This window comes from Haliotis rufescens, unplaced genomic scaffold (genome assembly GCF_023055435.1).
Source record: "Haliotis rufescens isolate VD_foot unplaced genomic scaffold, xgHalRufe1.0.p SCAF_68, whole genome shotgun sequence".
Taxonomy (NCBI): domain Eukaryota; kingdom Metazoa; phylum Mollusca; class Gastropoda; order Lepetellida; family Haliotidae; genus Haliotis; species Haliotis rufescens.
In genome coordinates, this window is record NW_025964359.1 from 41474 (window position 1) to 64179 (window position 22706).

The window sequence follows — 22706 nt, forward strand, 5'->3', positions numbered from 1 at the left end:
CTCAAATTCACCTTGCTTATGTTTCTTGTATCGACACCAACATATTAGACCTGCATCACTTCAGGACCTTCCTCCCCCATCCAAACTCACTCACTTGTCATGGACAATTTTCGAAAATTCAAAATGAACTAGGGAGTGAGTGACTTGAGTTCAACGCCACGATTATATAACAAAGTGAATGTTTAATGTGGCAAGAAAACCAGGACCGATGCAGCCCTTAGACGTTCACCGGTTTGGTGAAACGCACAATTAGGGTTATAATGCTGATAACCCAGGAAACCCAATTAGAAATTATCTTCGAACTTAATATCACAGGATCCTGGAACGCCTATGGGAAGCAACTCTACTAAGCGCATAACAGCCACTTGAGCCCCCTTTCTGTATAAAATCACTTCAAAATTCATGATAAGTGATTAGCGATGAAGTCGAAAGAAAAGTCAACGAAACAATGGGCAAGAGCGCAATATTTATTCAAGATACCTACCTGATCAAAAGATCAAAAACGGATACAACAGATCATATAGATGCTGGATCAAATAGTCACATAGAAAGACAAATTGAAACTTAGAGACTCAAAACTGAACTGGTACAAATAATATTTATTACTAAAACACTTGCCAAAACAACCTCATCCCCACTTTTTCAGAATGCCCCATAACTTTACATTCCGGAAACATTCATGAACCATTTTAAGTTTATAAGCACTTCTGATTAATGACATACATCAATACCAGTTTTTGCAAAACATATATAACCAATGCAGTTCAACTATGAAAAACCTACTTCCTAATCATATCATTCAATATACACGTTTGTGTACATAAATATAGCAAATCACTGTGAGGATTAGGGGTCAGAATACAAACAAACAAATATATATATATACACACAATGTAGGGCTAAACTTTCATCTAAAACTGTACGAAAGCCTTTTTGTTCTGAGAACATAAAATGCGACCGTCACTGAAACCTAATCAGAGATAGAGAGAGAGACTTATCAGACGTGGCTGAGACTGAAATATCTCACACATAAAAGGCGATCTTGAAAAGGTGGGTCTTCAGTTAGGACTTAAAAGTACATTATTGTTGATGTGATCTGATGTGAAAAGGTAGCTTGTTCCTTGTTCCGAAAGAGCGATTGCTATGCGGTTTTTTATGCGTGTAGACTGAACTTGCAGCAAGTGCTGATCACTGAACCTCAACTATTAAGATGGTTGGTTCTGATTAAGCAGACAGGTAAGTTTGTCAATTTACACATTTGAAGACAAGGACCGACTCCTTGTTCCGTATCAGGTTTTGCACAGGCTGCTAGCGCAGTTCTTATGTGATGAATTGAATTAAAACGTTTTCGTTTTCCTGAAGGTCTTATGATTGACGAAAAAAAACGACGAAAATGGGGATCGGGTTGTCAGGCTCTTTGACTTATGTATCTTCTTAACCCGGGGACGGTCGGGTAGCCTAGTGGTTAAAGCGTTCGCTCGTCACGCCGAAGACCCGAGTTCGATTCCCGACATGGGTACAATGTGTGAAGCCCATTTCTGGTGTCCCCCGCCGTGATATTGCTGGAATACTGCTAAAAGCGGCGTAAAACCAAAACTCTTAACCCAACGCTGGGCACGTTCATATAGCTGGAATACTCTTGAATGTAACGAAGCGGCCATAAAATGTCCGAGTCCCGTGATGCATAACAAACCAACGCAATGTACAGTTTTGTCTGTACAATAATACCCTAGTAGCGCTAGGAGGAGTTGTTGGGGAGGAAGAAAGAAGGTGCAAATGAAAATATGGCATCTATTGGTATCTTAGTGTAATAAATACAAGATGGCTGTCAAACGGCCACTGATTTTCCAATATAGATATTAAGTGCAAGAATATATTAGCAAAGTTGAAATATTTACAAAAGAAACTGAAGACAATGACTTACAACCGAAAAAGGACAACATTAACTGACATGGCTCCTCGGGGGACGGTCAGTCTGGTGGATATGCTGTATAGGTGTCTCTGGTCTGAAAGCAGGCGTGGTTGTGACGTCTTCGGGCTCGCCCATCCAATGACATTACGGCTCTCAAACTAGTCCGACCCCAGCTTCACAAGGATGGCCATGGCATCAGCTTTCTGATATTCTGAAGTATGGCAATAGTCAAATGTCATTTTCTCAGTACTAGAAAGGTCCAATAGGTGGTAGTGGGCCAACCTATTCCGTTTCTTTCTGTTTGTTTTGTTTGTTTGTTTGTTGTTTAACGTCGCACTCAGCAATATTCCAGCTATATGACGGCGGTCTGTAAATAATCGAGTCTGGACAAGACAATCCAGTGATTCATGATGAACATCAATCCACTCAATTGGTATACGATGACATGCATCATCAACCAAGTCTGCAAGCATGTGGGCCTGACCACCTGACTAGTCGGCTCGGAGTCAGTATACTGTGTCTGAGTGGGGTATTCATGTTAAACTGCCACATGGTATCTCAGTGAGCTAGCACTATAATCGGCATCAGTCCGGACAAATACAAACAAACACACACATACACGTCGCTATATACGTGCAATAATCTTGAAACGACGTTGAACCCCATTTCACCAAACATCACCTCTCATATATAGATAGTATTATCCGAGTGTATTTCCGTATCGTAAAATGGCCCAGTCGTCTAAGGCGCCGCCATTCGCTGTGCAGAGTTGCGTCCCTTGGACACGCCAGAAACCTATGATTGTGGGTTCGAAGTACGCGCCCTGATTATGTTTCTAGGTTTGTCAGCACCATACCCGTGATCGTGGGTTTCACTGAAGTGGTAAACGTCTGAGACCTGCATCACTTCGGGCTTTCCTCCCACATTAAGCTGACACGCCGTGATATAAATGTAATACTGTTAAAACCCAACTCACTCACACGTATAGTACATGTAAATATTATTTATTAGGAATACAAAAATCATTATGATTGCATAATGCATATTGTTTATTCCTAATGCACGATATTTACGATAAGGAAATACAAGGGTAATAATGTCATTCTTAAAATAATGACGCAATGAAGACGTAATTTCTCTCAATAACTGTTACTTTAGAAACAGCGTACGAATACAGTTTTGAGTGAACTGCCCAATCAAATAATCACTATTTCATCTAGCGCCAAGCGACAACATTTTGGAAAACCCCATCTTAGTTATTGGTAACATTAGTCAATAGTTTCCTTAGAAAGAAGGCATAGCATTGATATATGGAGCTTGAAAGTACTTTTTACAAGGCGACCTCGTTTGCATATTTATCGGATCATGATACCAAGCTTATCTGATTGAGTGAGTGAGTGAGTATGGTTTTACGCCGTTTTTAGCAATATTCCAGCAACATCACGGCGGGGAACACCAGAAATGGGCTTCACACATTGTACCCATGTCGGGAATCTAACCCGGGTCTTCGGCATGACGAGCGAACGCTTTAACCACGAGGCTACCCGACCGTCCCGCTTATCTGATTGGTTTATCGCATCTGGAACACAAGCCTTTATATGATAAATAGCTTTCGTGGTACAAAAGAGGCGAACCTTGAAATAATACTTCATATATAAATCCTATGTGAAATTGTTGTCACAGAGCTGGGCTAGTAAAATTGTGGACACGAAAACAGTTCTTTCACAGAGTAAACGTTTTACGTAACGCGTTCGTCCTCATTGCATGTAGCCGACGTCGTACTGTTGGTTGGTTTGTTTGTTTGTTTGTTGTTTAACGCCGCACTCAGCAATATTCCAGCTATATGACGGCGGTCTGTAAATAATCGAGTCTGGACCAGACAATCCAGTGATTAATATTATGAACATCGATCCACGCAATTGGAATCGATGACATGCATCACCCAAGTCAGCGAGCCTGACCACTCGATACCGTTAGTCGCCTTTTACGACAAGCATAGTCACCTTTTACGGCAAGCATGGGTTGCTGAAGACCTATTCTACCCCGGAATCTTCACGGGTACTGCCGCAGGCTATATTCGAGAGGTCATAGTTGTAGATTGAAACCGATTGTGCAGATGTGTGGCTCGAATCCCGCGTCCCTAATGGTCATATACCTGGACCGGACTGTTGCTGAGGGCGACGTTAAGCAACAAACAAATCAAGGTGCACACGGGTTAGACTCCGATCTGAGGCCTCGGAATTCGTATGGAGATATTTTTTTATCAGCTAGAAAACCCGGGCAGATATTTTTTAATAAGAAAATAAATATGAAAATATGATATATGTCATCACCTGATGCAATCAAACTTTTCCCAGAAATTGGTGAATACATGATCGTCGGTCCTTTGGGAAACATGTACGAGGAACACCTTGGCTCTCTATCCAGGACTACTAACCATCCGCTGTCTTCTGCACACTTCCCCAGGAAGTAGTTGATGTAGAAGCGACGAGTCTGCCAGCTACAATGGTGAGTTAAGAATCATATATATTGTGACTGAATGGTGGTTTACGCCGCGGTCAGCAATATTCCATCCGTACCACGGTGGTCAAAACAGATTCGAATCTGTTTAAACAGTGATTGATAGCATGAACAATGATTCACGCCGTCGGGGTACGATGAAACGTCACCACCCGAGCCTCATTTTAATCGGTACATTGGATCATCTGGATCTATTTGGACCCGGAATTCCACTGGTCAACTGTCTGATGATCTACCAGTATAGTGGTAACCTAACAATTAAAGTTAGGGCACCTCGTGTAGGGATAGGGCGTACGGGTGGCCCAGTCGTCTAAGGCGCCGCGATTCGCTCTGCAGAGTTGCGTCCCTTGGGCATGCCAGAAACCTATGATTGTGGGTTCGAATCCCGATTCGCCCAAATTATGTTTCTAGGTTTGTCAGCACCATACCCGTGCTCGTGGGTTTCAGCGAAGTGGTAAACGTCTGAGACCTGCATCACTTCGGGTTTTCCTCCCAAAAGCTGAAACGCCGTGATATAACTGGAATAATGTTAAAAGCGGCGTTAAACCCAACTCACTCACTCACTCACTCGTGTAGGGATATCAGGATTATACTATTGCTTGGTTATCCCTTGGCGTTGACGTCTTGTATTTACATAGAAGACACACTGAATTTACTAAATAATATCAGCAGGCACATTTGGCCAAAACATCAAAACACCAAAACAAACTGTGAATCTATGTACCATTACCAATGCTGACGGTTGGCTATTTCTGATTTAGACACAGCGAGCACAAAATCGTACAATCTAGTTTTCGGTACTTACCCAGTTATCCGGAAGATGGTCGAGGAAGAGAGGTCGGACCAGCTTGATGATATCACCCTTTTGGAGTTAAACCAGCTCTCCTTGTTCGAGTTTTTTCCATCAAATACAATCACTGCTTTCACCTGGGTCTCCGCTATCAGTAGAATTTTCACCTGAATGACATTGAACCAATGAAGTAAAATCTCTCATATTTGTAAACAAAACAGATTCACCAGATTTCCATTACATTTAATGGCATTAGCGTTGGCGTAAGTGTCAACAACCTTCTCGGTAACCAGCGGCCTAATTAAATTAAAAACTAGCTGTGTTTACGAGGTCCTGGTCTGATTTTGTATATGACCTCCATGAAAGTCATCTTGAAAATGATTATTTATGGTCTTACATTTTAGTATATGAGTACATGTATATGTAGATAGATTCAGCATATGATTTCTTATATTATTATTGAGCTTTCTTTACCCTTGGTACTTAAACCATGCCCTTCATTATACATTTTCTCAAAATACATTATAGCACAATGGAAGCGCTGGACTGGTGAAAATTCGTGTCTGCGCGCGTGCGTGCGTGCGTGTGTGTGTGCACGTGGCTGCTTGTACTAGTCCGGACATGAGAGGGTTTGATAGTATTAGCCCGCTGAGAAACCATGTCGCAGTTTAACACGGACAACCCACTTATACACATTATACCGACCAATCCTTGTTTAACCCATTAACGCCGAACACCAGGCAGGGTAACAGCAAGTACCATCTTTTAACGTCTTCTGGTAAGACGTGCCCGGGGATCGAACCACCGACCTTCCGAACTCCGGGAAGACGATCTATCCACCAGACCACGGAGGCGGTCCATCAATTCAGATGACGCTTTGCATCAATAATAATCAATGATAACTTCCAGAAAATAATCCCTTAATTAGCAATCGTACACACACGAGTAATGTCTATAAATATCTAGTTTAGTTACTTTACATGTAGTATCGCACAAGGCCAAATTGAGCAATTTTTCAATCTGTTTTAGACCCGTGAAGGTCCGGGGTAGAATAAGTCTTCAGCAACCCATGCTTGCCGTAAAAGGTGACTTTGCTTGTCGTAAAAGGCGACTAACGGGATCGGGTGGTTAGGCTCGCTGACTTGGTTGATGCATGTCATCGATCCCAATTGCGTGGATCGATGCTCATGATATCAATCAATGGATTGTCTGTTCCAGACTCGATTATGTACAGACCGCCGTCATATAGCTGGAATATTGCTGAGTGCGGCGTTAAACAACAAACAAACAAACAAAACAAACAAATCAATCTGTTTTATATCGCAGGGGACAAAAACTCGAGAGACGAATGAACAATAGTTTTCCCTGTCGTGAATACTTTTTAATATTATTTTCATTACCTGAATTATGTTAAGAGAGGTCCATTCGTTGAGGGCCTTGCTGCGGAAGTGAAGGTCACAAGGGAGAGAACTGTTGAGTGATCGACATCCGGGCATGACATCCTTTCTGTCCAGGGGGTGGTCATGGTAGACGGAACTGTTCATCCACACATCATAACTAAAGACATTGATGCCCGCTGATATCCGGAACACAAGTGCCCATCCGTCGATCAGGACCACGTCTTAAAGGGCAAGTAAACGCAACATAGCATTTTTGCAGATTTTAAGTATTTAGGGTATACTTAACCGAAAATGCTTGACCAAAATTAAATTTGAAAAAGGGAAAATAGCGTAAAACAGACGATAAAAAACGCCAGACGAAAAAAAAGACGACAGAACTAATCGTCACCCAAACGGAAAAAATCCGCCACTGAGGCATTTAGACGGGTTCTCGGTGTTTTACGCGCTGCGTAATATCAACGATCCGGCCGGCGCCCAGTCTGCCTGGTGGTTGAAAGGGGGCTCTTCCTACGTCATTCGTCACCACTCGCCCCTTTCCGTATTCGGCTTGTCCCGGAATAACACGAGTTGGTCACGAATGTTCCTACGTGTCCAGCACCTATTTCAATCGGTACAAATTCACCCCAGCGTGGAGATTGGTAAGGCACTAGGGGATTAAGAGTGGCATCTCCCATATGACATGTTCATAACTATGTTCACATACACTGTACTGAGTGAAAACTTAACTGTACAGAATGAAAATATATATCAATAAGTGAGTGAACATATTGACAAAATATTATGATCTGGGGTATAAAAGGAATTACAGACAAGAAACAGTATTCAACTGCGAATAAGCTGATCTACAGTCTATTCCCAATTCTAAGAGGGGTAGGCAATTAGTTTTTGCTGGATACAAGCTCATGGCAAAGACCTGACGTCAAACTTCCATTCACTTGAAATGTTCACACAGAAAATGCCCGACCATCATTAACACCAAATGACTTTGTCACAAAGCACATTAACATGTCATTGAGCAGTAGGTCGGCGTCCACAAATCATCTAGAGGGGTGGCATCCAAGTCTATTCAAATTCATTGAGATACTGCAGGGTGATGGGGCCGTCACACCATGACGTTCTGGTCAGCGTTCTATGACGTTTGAGGAAACGTTGGTAGTCGCCCATGGTCGCTGGGATAGCGCCAGAAGAGCGTTGTGTGAACGCTAGTGAACGTCGGTGATCGCCGGGAATCGGCGGAGAACGCTGGTCCGGAAAAAAAGTTTTGAACATGCACAAAAGTTCTCACTGAGACCAGCGTTCTTCAACGTTTAATTTTAAACGCTGGAGAACGTTTAAGAACGTTCGTGGAACGTTTTACTAACGTTCGCCGAGCGTTGCACGCGTTCGGCTATCGTTAGTCAGTCGTTACTCTAGCGTTACTTGGTTGTTACTAATCATTTGCTTTGCATTGAACGACTCACTGGCGACCTGTCAAAGACCGCTGAACGGTCCCCTAGCGCACGCAGCGTGTGACTAAAGTCAAACACGCCAGCAAGACGCTATTCTGTCGTTATTCACACGTTAGTCACACGCTCAACACGCTCGTCTAACGTTGACAAATCGTTCGTCGCGCGCAAGTGGCACGTTAGCACACGCTAATGGTTTTCAGGGGTATCTTACTTGGTCGCTGTTACACGCTTCTCGTGCGTTAGACACATGCTAGTCATGCGTTAGGCACACGTTAATCACAAGCCAGATGTGTCATCCTCATTCTAGAACGCTCAAAAATTGAACGATTGAAATGTTCAGAGAACGTTGACCAGAACGTCATGGTGTGACGGCCCCTTGAGCAGGATAATACGGCGATCACAATCAAGTTTTGTTTGATGCCACTCAAGAAGAAAACACCTAGCCAATGCCCTTGAGAGGGAGTAGAAACAACTTCTTGCCAACCAGAAACCAGTGAACGATTATCACAATGCTGTTTAACTACTAGTTGGACTTTGTGAATTATGCAAGTTTGATATGAGAAGAAAAAACGTAATTTCTATTGTGTATCTTTGTGTCGGAAATCGTTGTGTATGATCTTGACGCCCGCAGCCCACCTGTGATATTGTATGATGTTTTGCCGCTACTTTTTGAAAGAAATCTTCAGTTGCAATTTAAAAAAGAATTTATTTACTCCAACACTGTGTGTGAAAATATATTTTTGATAATGATTAATTATCCCTATGGTACGCCTATGATATTGTATGATGCTATGCAACCACTTCTTGCAAGAACTCTTCAGCTGCAAATTAGAAGAAGAATGTTTTCGATCCAAAATCGTGTGTGACAATATTGTATGTCTCTTCGGTTATTGCTTGCTATAGTCCGCCTATGATATTTTACAGTCGCTTCACTCAATATGGCGTTAGCCCTTCGCCTGATCATGTTTACAGGTTTCATGTGTGTATGTATGGATTGGTAGACGGATGAAGTATTGTAGGTAAACATGTATATATGTATACACTTTTGTTTTTGTTACAAACGTAGTGACCATAGGTACAGGTACATATCTATCTTAAGAGGTCAAGGGTAATTACTAAAAAAATGAAAGCACCTCTCTCTCTCTCTCTCTCTCTCTCTCTCTCTCTCTCTCTCAATATAACTAATACTGGTATTTCCAGGTATAAACACTGGAGAGTGATCTCCCTTCCACAAATTACTCTTTTCAAAGTCATAAATACTTACTTTAAGGGTATATTAGGTTATACTGAGACTTTGAACATGAATTCAGTTATTTCGCGGCATGTCAGCTACATAAATATTGCTTCAAAATTACCCAAAAATTATTAAATGACATTTTAAAACCTGTACAGCAACATTTCAGCTTAAAAAAATCTCAAATAAATGCAGTTGTCGAATTCAAAACATGAATACCATATCCACATGTACCTAGAAGTCATACAACGTACACAAGTTCATAGCTGTCATCACAAAATAGTTGATTTGTGTTCAAAAAGTATTTTTCTATGTCTGGATTGCCGTTTTGGGGATCCCCATCTCGGACGAAAATGTCTTTCTTATGTAGAGGAGATTAGGGTAAATGATAAATAAGCCTCGCTTTAGTGATCGCAAGACAAACCACAATTGTGTTCTTTCTTATTACAAGGTGTATCACAATAACGTTATTTCTCATAATAAAAATACCCATTAATTGTGCCTGCCTTTTTAAAGCCATGGGCTCTGAGTTAATGCTTGACATTAACTCTTAACGAAATAATATATATTGCCAATATTTACCAGTTTCACATTGCTTTTGGATTAGGATCCAAATTCCAGATTGGGAACAGGATGTTGTTTTCGTCTTGGTTCCCCCAGGGAACGACATCAAGGCTTCACATGTGTACGTAGCCGTGCTGCCGTAGCGTGTTGCAGTGTAGTCAACCGTCGCACCTGTCATCGCTGGTGGAATTCCACAGTCAACTAAAGGAGGTATTTGTCAATAAATGAAAAGTGACAAAATCAACAACTGAATAAGATCACGAAATGAACATGTATTTATGTGTGTTGCACCCTCTAAATACCCCAACGCGGTGGCATATTTACACCGATTGTTAATCCGATCAGAAAAGGCGACAAAGCCAAGATTTCATTAATCATAAGAAATCTCTGCCAAAAGCAGAGTCCTTTGTACGATTCCGACTACACAATATGCATGTGGTTAGGCATCACTATCAATTAGTATGATACAAGATTTTCGAAAAAAAGCGTATCCTGTCTCACCGGTCGCGTATGCTGGCCGAGAGGGGACATCGCTTTCTCGCTTTATCGCTTTCTCGCTCTATCGCTTTATCGCTTTATCGCTTTCTCGCTCTATCGCTCTATCGCTTTATCGCTTTCTCGCTCTATCGCTTTCTCTCCCTATTGCTTCTTTTAATGACTAACCATAGTCATATGAAGGAATCGGGTGTTCTTTAACTTCTTTTGAATAGTATGTGCTGTAAATCTTGAAATTAACGTTAATTATAAATGCAAAAAAATTAGCGTAGACATAATTACCGTATTCGACGTAATAAGTGCCCAGGGCGCTCTCAAGAATAATATTTTTGCGGAAAAAAAAAGTTGAGTTGAAAGATAAATTTCGTGGTTTATGCTGACAGCCTGAAATGTTTATGTACGACAGACATATTTTTCCCGAATTTAATTGCCCATAATTAAGTGTGCATATAACGCACGAGTGCGTATTATACGCGAATAAATAAGTCTGGTGTACATTAATCAATCGCAAGGGGTGCTAATTGGGATTGTTCACTAGCCAATATTTTAGCAAATATCGCCGTGGGCGTTGATTAGAGCGGGGCGCTTATTACTTTCGAATAAGGTAATTATACTTTGCATTTATGTCTCAGAAATGACTGTTGATAAGACGGCCTCACTGAACACTTTGAATAGCGGAAATACCAACTTGAATATAAAACCAATCAACTATCTATTTCCACATTACGGTTACTGAGAACAATATGTCATCCAAAAATTAGAAATTACATAAAGGACATCCGGTAGTATTTACCATTGCTTGGGTGAGGACTTCCACTTTGATGACATCTACTCCGCAAACAGAATAAACGTTGATATAAGCGTTGTTTTTAGGAAAACACTATTGCTTTTTAGGAAGTACGTACTACTCAGCGCTATTGAGCGGTGTTATTTGCTATTTGTTTTGATAACTTGGCCTGGGGGCGGGGGATCAAATAGCTAAATAGGGTCACAAATCAATCAAATTCTTTTTTACGCAGAAATACGTGGATTGTTATAAAAGCACATATGTCTGTACTGTTAAATTATATTTCAGTAGATAGTGAGAAAATTTCAACATTCCGTCCATATGTATAATTTGAAATGCGACTGGAAAAATCTCAGCTCTCTTTTATGATTAAAACCAACAAGAGGGAATATTGCTATACCGCGAGAAAGCGATAGAGCGAGAAAGCGAGAAAGCGATAGAGCGAGAAAGCGATAAAGCGATAAAGCGATAGAGCGATAAAGCGAGAAAGCGATAGAGCGAGAAAGCGATAGAGCGATAGAGCGATAAAGCGATAGAGCGATAAAGCGAGAAAGCGATAGAGCGAGAAAGCGATGTCCCCTCTCGGCCACCATAGTCGCGCCCAATTTCTGCAAAAATAAAACGCTTGCTACAAGTCACCCCTGCATTGTCCCGGTAATCAGTTAATAGTGGTTTTACGAACGAAGCTTTGTAAAAATACGCGCTTGCTACTCACGCTCTTGACAAGTCACCCCTGCATTGTCCCAAGTACCATCCGTTGTGCATGTTCCCTCTGCTGGCCCCGTCACCTCGTAGCCTACATCACACACCAGCTGGCGGCGTGAGAGAACAGTGTTGCCATGGTAAGTCATGTTGCCTTTCTCTGGAGAGGCAGTCACCGGGCATGTTACTACAACAATAATACTATTTTTAATAGCACATGTATGACAACTATACTGTCATCAACCAAAAGTTATAAAGCATAACATTGTTTTTGTTCCATACGAATTCAGAAAACTGTGATTATATTATGCTCAATGGTAGTTTGTGTAAACATATTTCTATTATGATGGATAGAAGTTCTCAGATTACCTTGCCTATCATCAGGGATAACATCATTCGGGATCGCGGTGACTTTTACATATTATTTATGTCGTTGGCTCTATAACGAATCTCTTCCATTTAACGCCACAATGAACAGTATTTCTGTTACATCACGGGTTGTAAAATGAGATGAAGTCTTTTTAGTACGGTGTTTACATACAAAGACTAATATTCATAATATGAGATTCGATCCAACGATCATAGCATCCTTGCACGACTAAGGGAAGCAACTCTTCGCAGCGCCGTACACGACTGGGCAAACCAATATTTAATTATGGCTGTGGTTGGTATGATACGGCCAGGGATCGAACCATCGACCTTCCGCTCTCCTGGCAGGTGCCCTTTCCAGCATACCACGGAGGCGGTTCTGTTGATCAGGAAACACCACGCATACGTGGTCGCGTCACCAATGGATGGTCTACTCACATATGTCCAGACAGATGTAGGAGGTGCCAATCGGGATGCACTGAGCATTGTTTAGGCAGGGGTTGCCGTCACACGGTCCGTGAACAGCTGTTCCTAACTACAACAGAGGGAATTATATTGTAAACGATTACCTAGAATTTGTGTTTTAACGAAATTATAGACTAAATCCATTTTTTGTCTTCCTTTGCACTTAACGTATATTCCGATTTCAATTATATGTTGTCCCATTAGATTGTTTTAAAAAATATTCTAGTTCTAGGTACGTTTGTGAATAAGTAGGTGAGTGGGTGAGTGAGTTAGGTTTAACGCCGCTTTTAACAGTGTTCCAGTTATATTTCGGCGTGTCAGCTTAATGTGGGAGGAAAGCCCGAAATGATGCAGGTCTCAGACGTTTACCACTTCGGTGGAACCCACGAGCACGGGTATGGTGCTGACAAACCTAGAAACATAATCGGGGCGAACCGGGATTCGAATCCACAATCATAGGTTTCTGGCGTTCCCAAGGGATGCAACTCTGCACAGGGAATTGCGTCGCCTTAGACGACTGGGCCACCCGTGCCCCCATGTGAATAAGCGAGCTCGGTTTGACGCCACCTCGAACTGTATATCAGGTATAGCGCGACGTGTAAAGGAAAAGTCCAAATAATGAGGTCTCGTAATTACCGCATGCTGATTTTTTTTTTCAAAATTCGGGCCACATTCGGGAGGGAATTTCAAATTGACCAAGCTTTGTAAGAATGCCGTTCGAATACTTAGAATGCGCTTCGAACCCGCCTCGAATGATTCTTGCACATTCATAATGCAGCTCGAATGTAGTTGGAACACAGTAGGAATATTTAGAATGCAGTCAGAATATTTAGAATGCATTCAGAATGCAGTCAGAAGTTTGAGAATGCACTTCGAATATCCAGGAATAAACAAAGAATTTTCATTCCGACGGCATTCCGGCTCATTCTGCCTCTAGTGTGACTAGGGTTTTACCGCTTAAGTGAAACCCGTGAGCACGAGCATGGACAAAAACAAGAATCGTCATTAAGGCGAACCTGACACTCGAACCTACGATAATAAGATTCTGTCGAGCAAGGAGAAAAACGAGAATCGTCATTAAGGCGAACCTGACACTCGAACCCACGATAAAAGGATTCTGTCGAGCATGGACAAAAATAAGAATCGTCATTAAGGCGAACCTAAAACTCGAACCCACGATAATAGGATTATGTCGAGCATGGACAAAAACAAGAATCGTTATGAAGGCGAACTTGACACTCGAACCAACGATAACTGGATTCTGTCGAGTATGGACAAAAACAAGAATCGTCATTAAGGCGAACCTGACACTCGAACCCACTATACTAGGATTCTGTCGAGTCCACAGGGCGCAAACCTCTATAACACATTCGACGAATACGACCTAATCGTAATCAATCAATATCCCTCACTTAGTTCAATGGTCAGGTTCGTTGACTTGGTGTAAGCATGTCATCGATCTAAAATTGTGTGGATCGATGCTCATGATATCAATCACTGGATGTCAGGTCCAGACTCGATTATTTACAGACCGCCGTCATATAGCAGGAATATTGCGGAGTGCGGCGTAAAGCAACAAACAAACCAAACCAAACCAATTAGTTCAACAATTTTTAACTTAACCTACCTTACAAATACTATCAAAGATCTTTCTCTGAGGTTCCTGTTGTTCTCCTCGCTCAGCGTGTAAGGCGCAGTCCCTTCTTGAGACATCATAGGTCACGGAGTTGCATTTGGGGATATATTTACATACATGCATACACTGAAGCAGGTTGTTTGTCTTGATAGCTTGGTGCAGAGGTTGAGCGGGGGATACTGCGGACCAGGAGACTGTATCGCAAAGTGATGCTGTAGCCGCTTCACAGTACAACCACAGCAATAACAGTACGAAGAATGCATAAACCCCCGCCATCTGATTGTTAGTAGCGATGTTGGCTGGGCCTCTCTCTCTCTCTCTCTTATGTATCTGAAATGATAAATGTTAATAATTCTAACAACATTTTAATTTATAATCGAAAAGAATTAATTGTAACATGCACACTAGATTTTCAAATATATTTGCAAAAGAGAGCAGCTTGTCTTAAGACAAACAGCAAATATATTATTATGATGAAAAAACATCGTAAGCATTCGCTTCCATTTGCTCATTGACAAAACGGTTGGTTGGTTGGTTTGTTGTTTAACGCCGCACTCAGCAATATTCCAGCTATATGACGGCGGTCTGTTAATAATCGAGTCTGGACCAGACAATCACGTGATTAATATCATGAGCATCGTTCCATGCAATTGGGATCGATGACATGCATCAACCAAGTTAGCGAGCCTGACCCAAGATCCCGTTAGTCGCCTTTTACGACAAACATAGTCACCTTTTACGGCAAGCATGGGTTGCTGAAGACCTATTCCATCCCGGATCCACGTAAGAAAATGTTAATTATATAACCATATATTCAGTTGACTGATGTCTAATATTATTTATGCTTAAAACACGTTCAAATAGTGGTTTTATTATAGCTATACATTGCAGTTCAATCATTTTCTCTTTGTATTCGTAATTATCATGACATGTACATGCATATTTTCCTCTTTTGATTTTAGCCATGACGTAATCAAGAAATAATGAAAACATAACTGCTGATTCTCACGCTTATCATTTTCAACTTGCATTTTGAAATCCAGATATCAGTCAGTAGGCATTGGCCAAACTGATATAGTCGATATTGGTTTCATTACCTTGTGTGAATATTAACCTTTTAATAATTGAACATATTTTGACATGGCTGAGTACAGAAACTCGATTGTCTATTGTGTAAACACAAGACAGAATGATGTTTATGTTGATGTGATGGCTATGATATTTTATTCATGTTTAGCATCATGATATTTCTGTTCATGTTATTAATTTGAGGAGGAAATTGTTTTAACAGTTTCATTATAATAATTAATGAGGGATACCAACAGTCCGTATGAATCCCATCCTTAATGTGTTTGTGTTGTTATTGACATATCTATGTAAAGCAAATCAACTCATTAGTTAACGGACGCCATAGTACCATGAAATGTCATCCTCGTGAAGGTCACTCCAAGACACAATGCTTGAGTCTGTGAAATCGAAAAGGCACTGAGTGAACTGAATCAATTTTGCCATAATAATTAAGCGCTGAAACATTAGCAAATGAGAGCGACTGTCAACGAACTGTTTTTGCAAGTAGCATGCATGAAGTATAAGTCCATGTATTATCAAAAGGAGTATTGCTATGGTAGTAGACGCTGGCCTGGGACACGCATTCGTAATATCCTGCCCATTGACTATGTGTGTTGTCGTGTTTGGTTACTTGAGGAAATTCCTTACCATTGCATAACTTCAATCAAAATCACCAACCGGCGACACAAGAGCGGTTTACAGTTACCGCTGGAGCATTTGTGAAACATAAGTTTACAGACATTATTCTTTAAAGATAGCGCCAATACATCCACTATTTAATGAGGAGCTAGGGTTTTGTAAAAGACAACTCATTTGACGATTGAAAAGGTGACAGAATTGTATGGCATTTGGTATAGTTGAACAGATAATAAAAATCAGCAACGTCTCCAATTTTTATTGTCAAAGTGGACTGTAGCTATTTGTTAATTCTCTATTTGATTAATTTTATTTCAACTTCCAACTGGAAGGGCAATAAATAATAAGAAGTCCGGTCTTGAGATTTGTATTTTCTTTTTAACGCCGCAATATCCAACTATGTCAGGGCTGCCTGTAAAAAATCGAATCTGGACCAGACAAACCAGTATCTGATAGTATGTGCGTCGTCCCACGTTGGTATTTGTTGTTACCCTGCCTGGCGCTCGGGACCAGTGTATAAAACGGGCAATGGCTGCCCGACGTCAGTATAATGAATCTGATTATTACACTCTTGGTAATTACGGCAAATGTGAGAAGTACTCTTTTTTGTCCTAAGTGCGTCATTCGAATTGGGCAGTCGGTAGCACTGTGTACTCGAAATCAGTATAATATGTCTTAGTGAGGTATCCATGTTAAACTGAGTGGGGTATCCGTGTTAGACTGTTGTTATCAATTCACATTTTTTACATATAGAGCTGTAGCTGTGAGGATTTGACTTGAAGACAATGATTTTCGGTTGCACCGTCCTTATAAGATGTCGCTAATATAACGCACCCCGTACACCACAATTCGAGTTGTGCAGTGAACATACAATACAAGTAGACACCCTTAAACACTTCCTCATTTGGAATATACAGTGAAAGCTAAATGGTTGGTTTGTTGTTTAACGCCGCACTCAGCAATATTACAGCTATATGACGGCGGTCTGTAAATAATCGAGTCTGGACCAGACAATCCAGTGATTGATATCATGGGCATCGATCCACGCGAGCCTGACCACCCGATTCCGTTAGTCGCCTTTTACGACAAGCATACCCCGGAATCTTTACAGGTCTGAATGATAAATGAGCTAATCCATAATAACCAGTGTTGTTTGGGAGTTTTTGGAGATCCATATGTTTTATTCACGATTATCAGACGCTGAGAATGAAGAATATTTTACAAGATCGATGACATCCCCGTAGCTTTTGCGTTGTCTAGATACCAATGTCGTAAGGACCTAGATGAAGGAAAATATCTAGCGGAACATAATCGGGGTTTCCTGACTAATGGCAACGTGGCAATCAGTTCCAGCGACGCGTTGCAGCCGGGGATCGACCCAAACTTCCGATCAATAATCCGCTTAAGAATAATACACTAACGCTCGAAAACAGAATACAATATGTGAAGCGCATCGTCTTTTTTAGACGGCAGGAAACGTGTGATGTGCATGTACACTTCAAATGTACCTTTGAAGAAGTTACTGTTTTCTCCGAATCTACCAGCGGCAAAGGTTGTTGTGGTGCTGTTTCCTTATTTATTACTTTAAATGGATACTAGTAGGTGAGCGAGTGAAACTTGTCCTATAGGCATTCAGCACACTGCTTTATGACCTTTTCATTTCCGAAATTTACGCCAGGTGATCGCTGTTTATAAACAAAGCCTAAAATCGATCAGTGTCGAAAACTGACACACTGAATGTTATCTTTGAAGCAACGAATGACGTGACTTGCCGTTGCACGTGTTTGTGACGAGTGCCACCGTTGGGGCAGGATACGCGAATCTTTTCGCGAACACCTGGTATCATCACTTTTTGATAGTAGTCCATAAGCACGTGAGTTCATATAGTCGGAATCGTACAATCATTATGGATTCTGCTTTTCGCTGCGTCTATGGCTATGGCGACGTAAATTGGGAACTCTAATCAACAAAAATGAAATATGTTTTGTCTTGGAATTAATAAGGAAATGTACATGTAGGCATCTTTGCGAGGTTACATTGGTAATTGTGACGAGGCTTTGGTAAGCCATTTGGTTGGTATTCTGCGATTTTCGTTTACACTATCTTGACCTTAACACAAACTGATGATTTCACCTGAACATTGCTTATCCGCTAACGTGTGTTTATTGGCCTATAAACGGAAAGTCTTATGAAAACAATGACTTAAATTAGTGTTGTCTACCTCTTATGTAAGACATTCTCAAATTTAATGAACTAGTATGATCCTCAGACACTCACTCACGCACGCACGCACGCACGCATGCACGCACGCACGCACGCGCATGTTCATGCACGTCGCTATCTAAGTGCATTATCTTAAAACCCCATTTAACCTCACCGAAGAATATGATTACACTCACATGTTTCCTCATCTCAACTACGAATGTACATAGTACAAAGGACTCATTAAAGGACCTGGATTGGTTGAACGTAATAAATCTCTGTGGTTTTCTCTCACTTAGATACTTTCAAATAAGTTCAGTAAGTTAGGACCCAAGTCGTGATACCCTGCTGCAAAACCTCATTCTCAACTTGCTCTGCTAATCCTAGACTGCACGATTCCTGCTTTAGAATCGACCAAGTAGTGACATTTCGGGAGTGGTATCAAACCTAACGAGGCACACATAAAACTACATGTACCCCGAGTGATACTGCTACAAAGAATTTATCTTACCGACATGTTTTGATATGACATTGTAAACAAATAAAGATATTCAAAATTGATAGAAAACAGCTGTTCGATTGAGCTGAGGTTAACTTATGCTATGTCAGATGACATTCATTGGGTTTTTTTGCTTCAAAGTGGGGTATAAAGGATTTATTCTGCCTCTCAGAAATCAATGCGCAGCTTGTCTTGTTCGTGGCGGGGTATAAGTGATGTATTTTCCCGCTTAGAAATTTATTTCCCTCCATGGTGGGATACATAGTATTTTATTAAGATCACGTGGACCAATCATATCACATCGTTCTGACATGGAGGTATGATGAAATATTTTGTCAAGATCACGTGGACCAATCAGATCTCATCATTCTGACATGGAGGTATGATGAAATATTTTGTCAAGATCACGTGGACCAATCAGATCTCATCATTCTGACATGGAGGTATGATAAAGATGGTTTATCAGTTCCATGCGCAAACCGGAGTTGGCAGTAAGTAGCCTTGTTCTAATGTTGCTCGTCAGGATGAAGACGACAATGGCACAATGTGTAAAGCGTATGATTGGTGTCCCCAAGCTGGAATATATCCGAAAGAGGAAGAAAACACAAGTCACTCATTTAAATCTTAAACATGTCAAGGTATAAGATGACACGAAACTAACTAGGTGATATAACTACCTATTGTGAGGCTAACATTAAACTTGGAATCTTGGTCATTCTCCAATCACCATTTTAAATGCACCATGTATTTCGTAAAATCAATATTTGAGCATTCTGGAGAATAATAATATTTATTCCGATTTTAACTGATCAAATGTGTCTTTCTTCAACGTGTCCGGGCAAATATTATATTTAGCTGTTGACAGATATATATAGGAGGAAAAAGGTAAAACAATACCAAAAAAGTGACCCCTACACGACATATTCAACACTAAATAGAAGACTTTCTTTGACTGACCGGTGGGTAGCATAAGCTCACCTTTTTACGAACACCTGGTATAATCACTATTTGATAATGATTCATAAACACATGCTCATGACATAGTTCGAATCGTACAGTGGACATACGTCTGTCGGCAACTCGGCAAGACTTCCACGAGTGGCGGAAGTTGTGTTTCTGTTTCACGTGTATTTTACAGCGACCATGCCAAATTAGGGTCTAAATATTTACGCCCTCACAGTTGGCAAACACTGATCTCAAAAACGGAACTCCTTCCACATGTACAGGAGTCCATCATTAAGCCACATTTCTTGCAATCTGTAATTGGTCCAACACTTATAACACAAACAAAACCATTTCCATATTCATGAAAAATCTCTGTCAAAAACGGGGGCACGGGTGGCCCAGTCGTCTAAGGCGCCGCAAAACGCTGTGCAGAGTTGCGTCCCTTGGGCACGCCAGAAACCTATGATTGTGGGTTCGAATCCCGGTTCGCCCCGATTATGTTTCTAGGTTTGCCAGCACCATACCCGTGCTCGTGGGTTTCACCGAAGTGGTAAACGTCTGAGACCTGCATCACCTCGGGCTTTCCTCCCACATTAAGCTGACATGCCGCGATATAACTGGAATACTCACTCACTCTGTCAAAAACAGCTTGTACGATTCCGGCTTTATGATGAGCATGTGGTCATGAATCACTTTCAAATAGTGATGATACCAGGTGTTGGCGGAAAGGTGAGCGTATCCCCCCCCCCCCCCCCCCCCCCCCCGCTGGCATCCGCCATAAAACAAAACAAGGCAGTTGGTACAAGGCGAGCGAAGACCTTTGACCTTCATTATACCGCACAACAGGGGCACTAGTGGCCCAGTCGTCTGATGCGCCACAATTCGCTGAGCCGTTACTCGTGCCAGAAACGCATGATCGTTGTTTCGAATCCCGGTTCGCCCTGATTAGGTTAATAGCTTCGTCAACACCATACCCATGTTCGTGGGGTGTCACCAAACCCCACGGTAAACGTCTAAGACCTGCATTAAGTCTGGCTTGGCCTCTCACAAGTAGCCGTCTCATCATGGTGTGACTGAACGTCCTCTAAAAGTGACGTTAAACCCAACTCACTCACATATTCGACCATGACGCTGTGATTATGAGCGAGAAAATGTTGTTTCACACTTATTAACAGCGTTTCATTATGACGACACAGTAAATGTTCGTGTCTGGACCAGGCAAACAAGTGGTTGATAGCATGAGTAACTTTCCATACAGTAGAGGCAAGGTCACATCCTTCATTTCATTTTTAAAAAGTACAAGCCCCCGGTAAAAGAACATGAGTGTCAAGTTCAATATTAGATCAAATTGTTGACAATGTGCTTTCGAAACGGTTAGGTTTTTCATATAATGTATGGAAGGTGGCGTAAAAACAGATAAAGGGATCTAAGCACTCCCGGTATTAAGCGTTGTTCTGGAGTAAGACGCATAAATATTTTCGTTATTTTAGTTAACGTTTGGTCTCCAAAACTGAACTGGCGAGTGCTACCGGTAGGGCAGGGAATGACTACCCTAGCGAACACCTGGTGTCATCACTGATTTTCAGTTGTCCTTTCATATAAATTCCACAGCTATTTGCCCTTTACGCCAAGTGGAATCTTTTTCGGCAGATCTAGGCTTGTAATTATCTTGCATTGACAATTCATGCTTAAGCATTCTAACTAAACTTCAACCGGAAACCATCGTAATACTAAGTTATTTTCTGTAGTGTATGATTATTAAAATATGGCACTTACCGCGATGTGTGAAGCACCAAACTTCAAGAACAGAGAATCGCTGCTACCCGCAGGACGTAAGTTTGCATTATTCTTCCCAAGCCTTCCCTGTGCTTCACGCTTCATGATATCATTGATTTTCTCCGTACATTAAAATGCTCTACCTTGTAACATAATAAATATCAGATCAAATACACTATTATCGCACTAATGGTAAACCCTGCTCGCATTCTATCAACATACAAGTGTTTATAATTATCCAATGCACTTGAAAACCTTGATATTGATGAAGCAATAAACAGGGTGGAGCAAATACTTTGACTTCAGTCAGGAAAGAAGTGACAAGATAATCAATCTTGTATACTAAAATTGATTATTTTCTTTGCTAGAATTTCAACAGATTGAGATTGAATAATTTTTATAGGTAAGGTGTCATTTCGTTTCTTATTTTAGTGACCGTCCCTATTGGTTGCAAGGAAAGGGTTACAGTTCTTGTAGGGGGGGGTAGAGAAGTCCAAGTCGCCGTAATTCAATTCCTAGCCCACGATCGTGGTCGTGGGTTTCATCGTTACATTAGAGTGACACGCAGCCAGTTTACTTACATTGTTCGCAAAACCATAAACACTAAAGGGGACCTCTACATGTTATTTTGCTGTTACCAATCACGTACTCAAATCAAAAGTAAATGTAACAGTGAAAATATTTGGACTAAGGACAGTTAATAATGCAGATGATTATACATGCATTACTGTCGCTGTTTATAACAACAAACCACTTTCCCAAGACAGACCTGGGCACCGATGACGTTTACTGCGCAAACAATTTTAAAATATAAACAGCCGTGAGAAAATGTTCAGTCTTATTGAACCCCTGTAAACATTAAATATTCAAAGGAAAGGAGAATGGTCTTGAGTGATAGGATAATTTAGATCAAGACCTGTTTCATTTGCCCCTGTACATAAATAGTTATTGATCGACGTATCTAAGAATGTCAATGCCCTTGGCCCCATGACAAGACATGGGGATCGTTTGCAAGATACAAATCAGTTGTAGACATTGATTACGCTTCATCATGTGAATGGATGTACTGAAACGAATCAACACCTCTAGTAACTAGATCTTGGCATCGAAAATGTACCCCTTTCTAAACGAGGGTTGCGTTCCTCTGGCGCGCAAGGATTCGATGGTTATAAGGGTCGAATACACGATTCACCACCATACGAACATTTTGGGTTTTCTTCACCATACCCGCGCTCTTAGGTTTCACCAATGTGGAAAA

At 41.2% G+C, this 22706-nt stretch overlaps 1 protein-coding gene across 1 annotated transcript; it reads right to left on the minus strand.

Annotated features, from left to right (window-relative positions):
- Nucleotides 1-457: 457 nt before the first annotated feature.
- LOC124146128 lies at nucleotides 458-21546 on the minus strand. Its single transcript, XM_046516255.2, has 9 exons — nucleotides 21449-21546; nucleotides 14314-14652; nucleotides 12660-12756; nucleotides 11866-12039; nucleotides 9887-10069; nucleotides 6623-6843; nucleotides 5238-5389; nucleotides 4246-4412; nucleotides 458-2123 (listed from the first exon to the last, which is right to left on the minus strand). Exons 2-9 carry the CDS (start codon nucleotides 14596-14598, stop codon nucleotides 2071-2073), a joined length of 1332 nt encoding a protein of 443 aa, XP_046372211.2. The 5' UTR covers nucleotides 14599-14652; nucleotides 21449-21546; the 3' UTR covers nucleotides 458-2070.
- Nucleotides 21547-22706: the final 1160 nt, after the last annotated feature.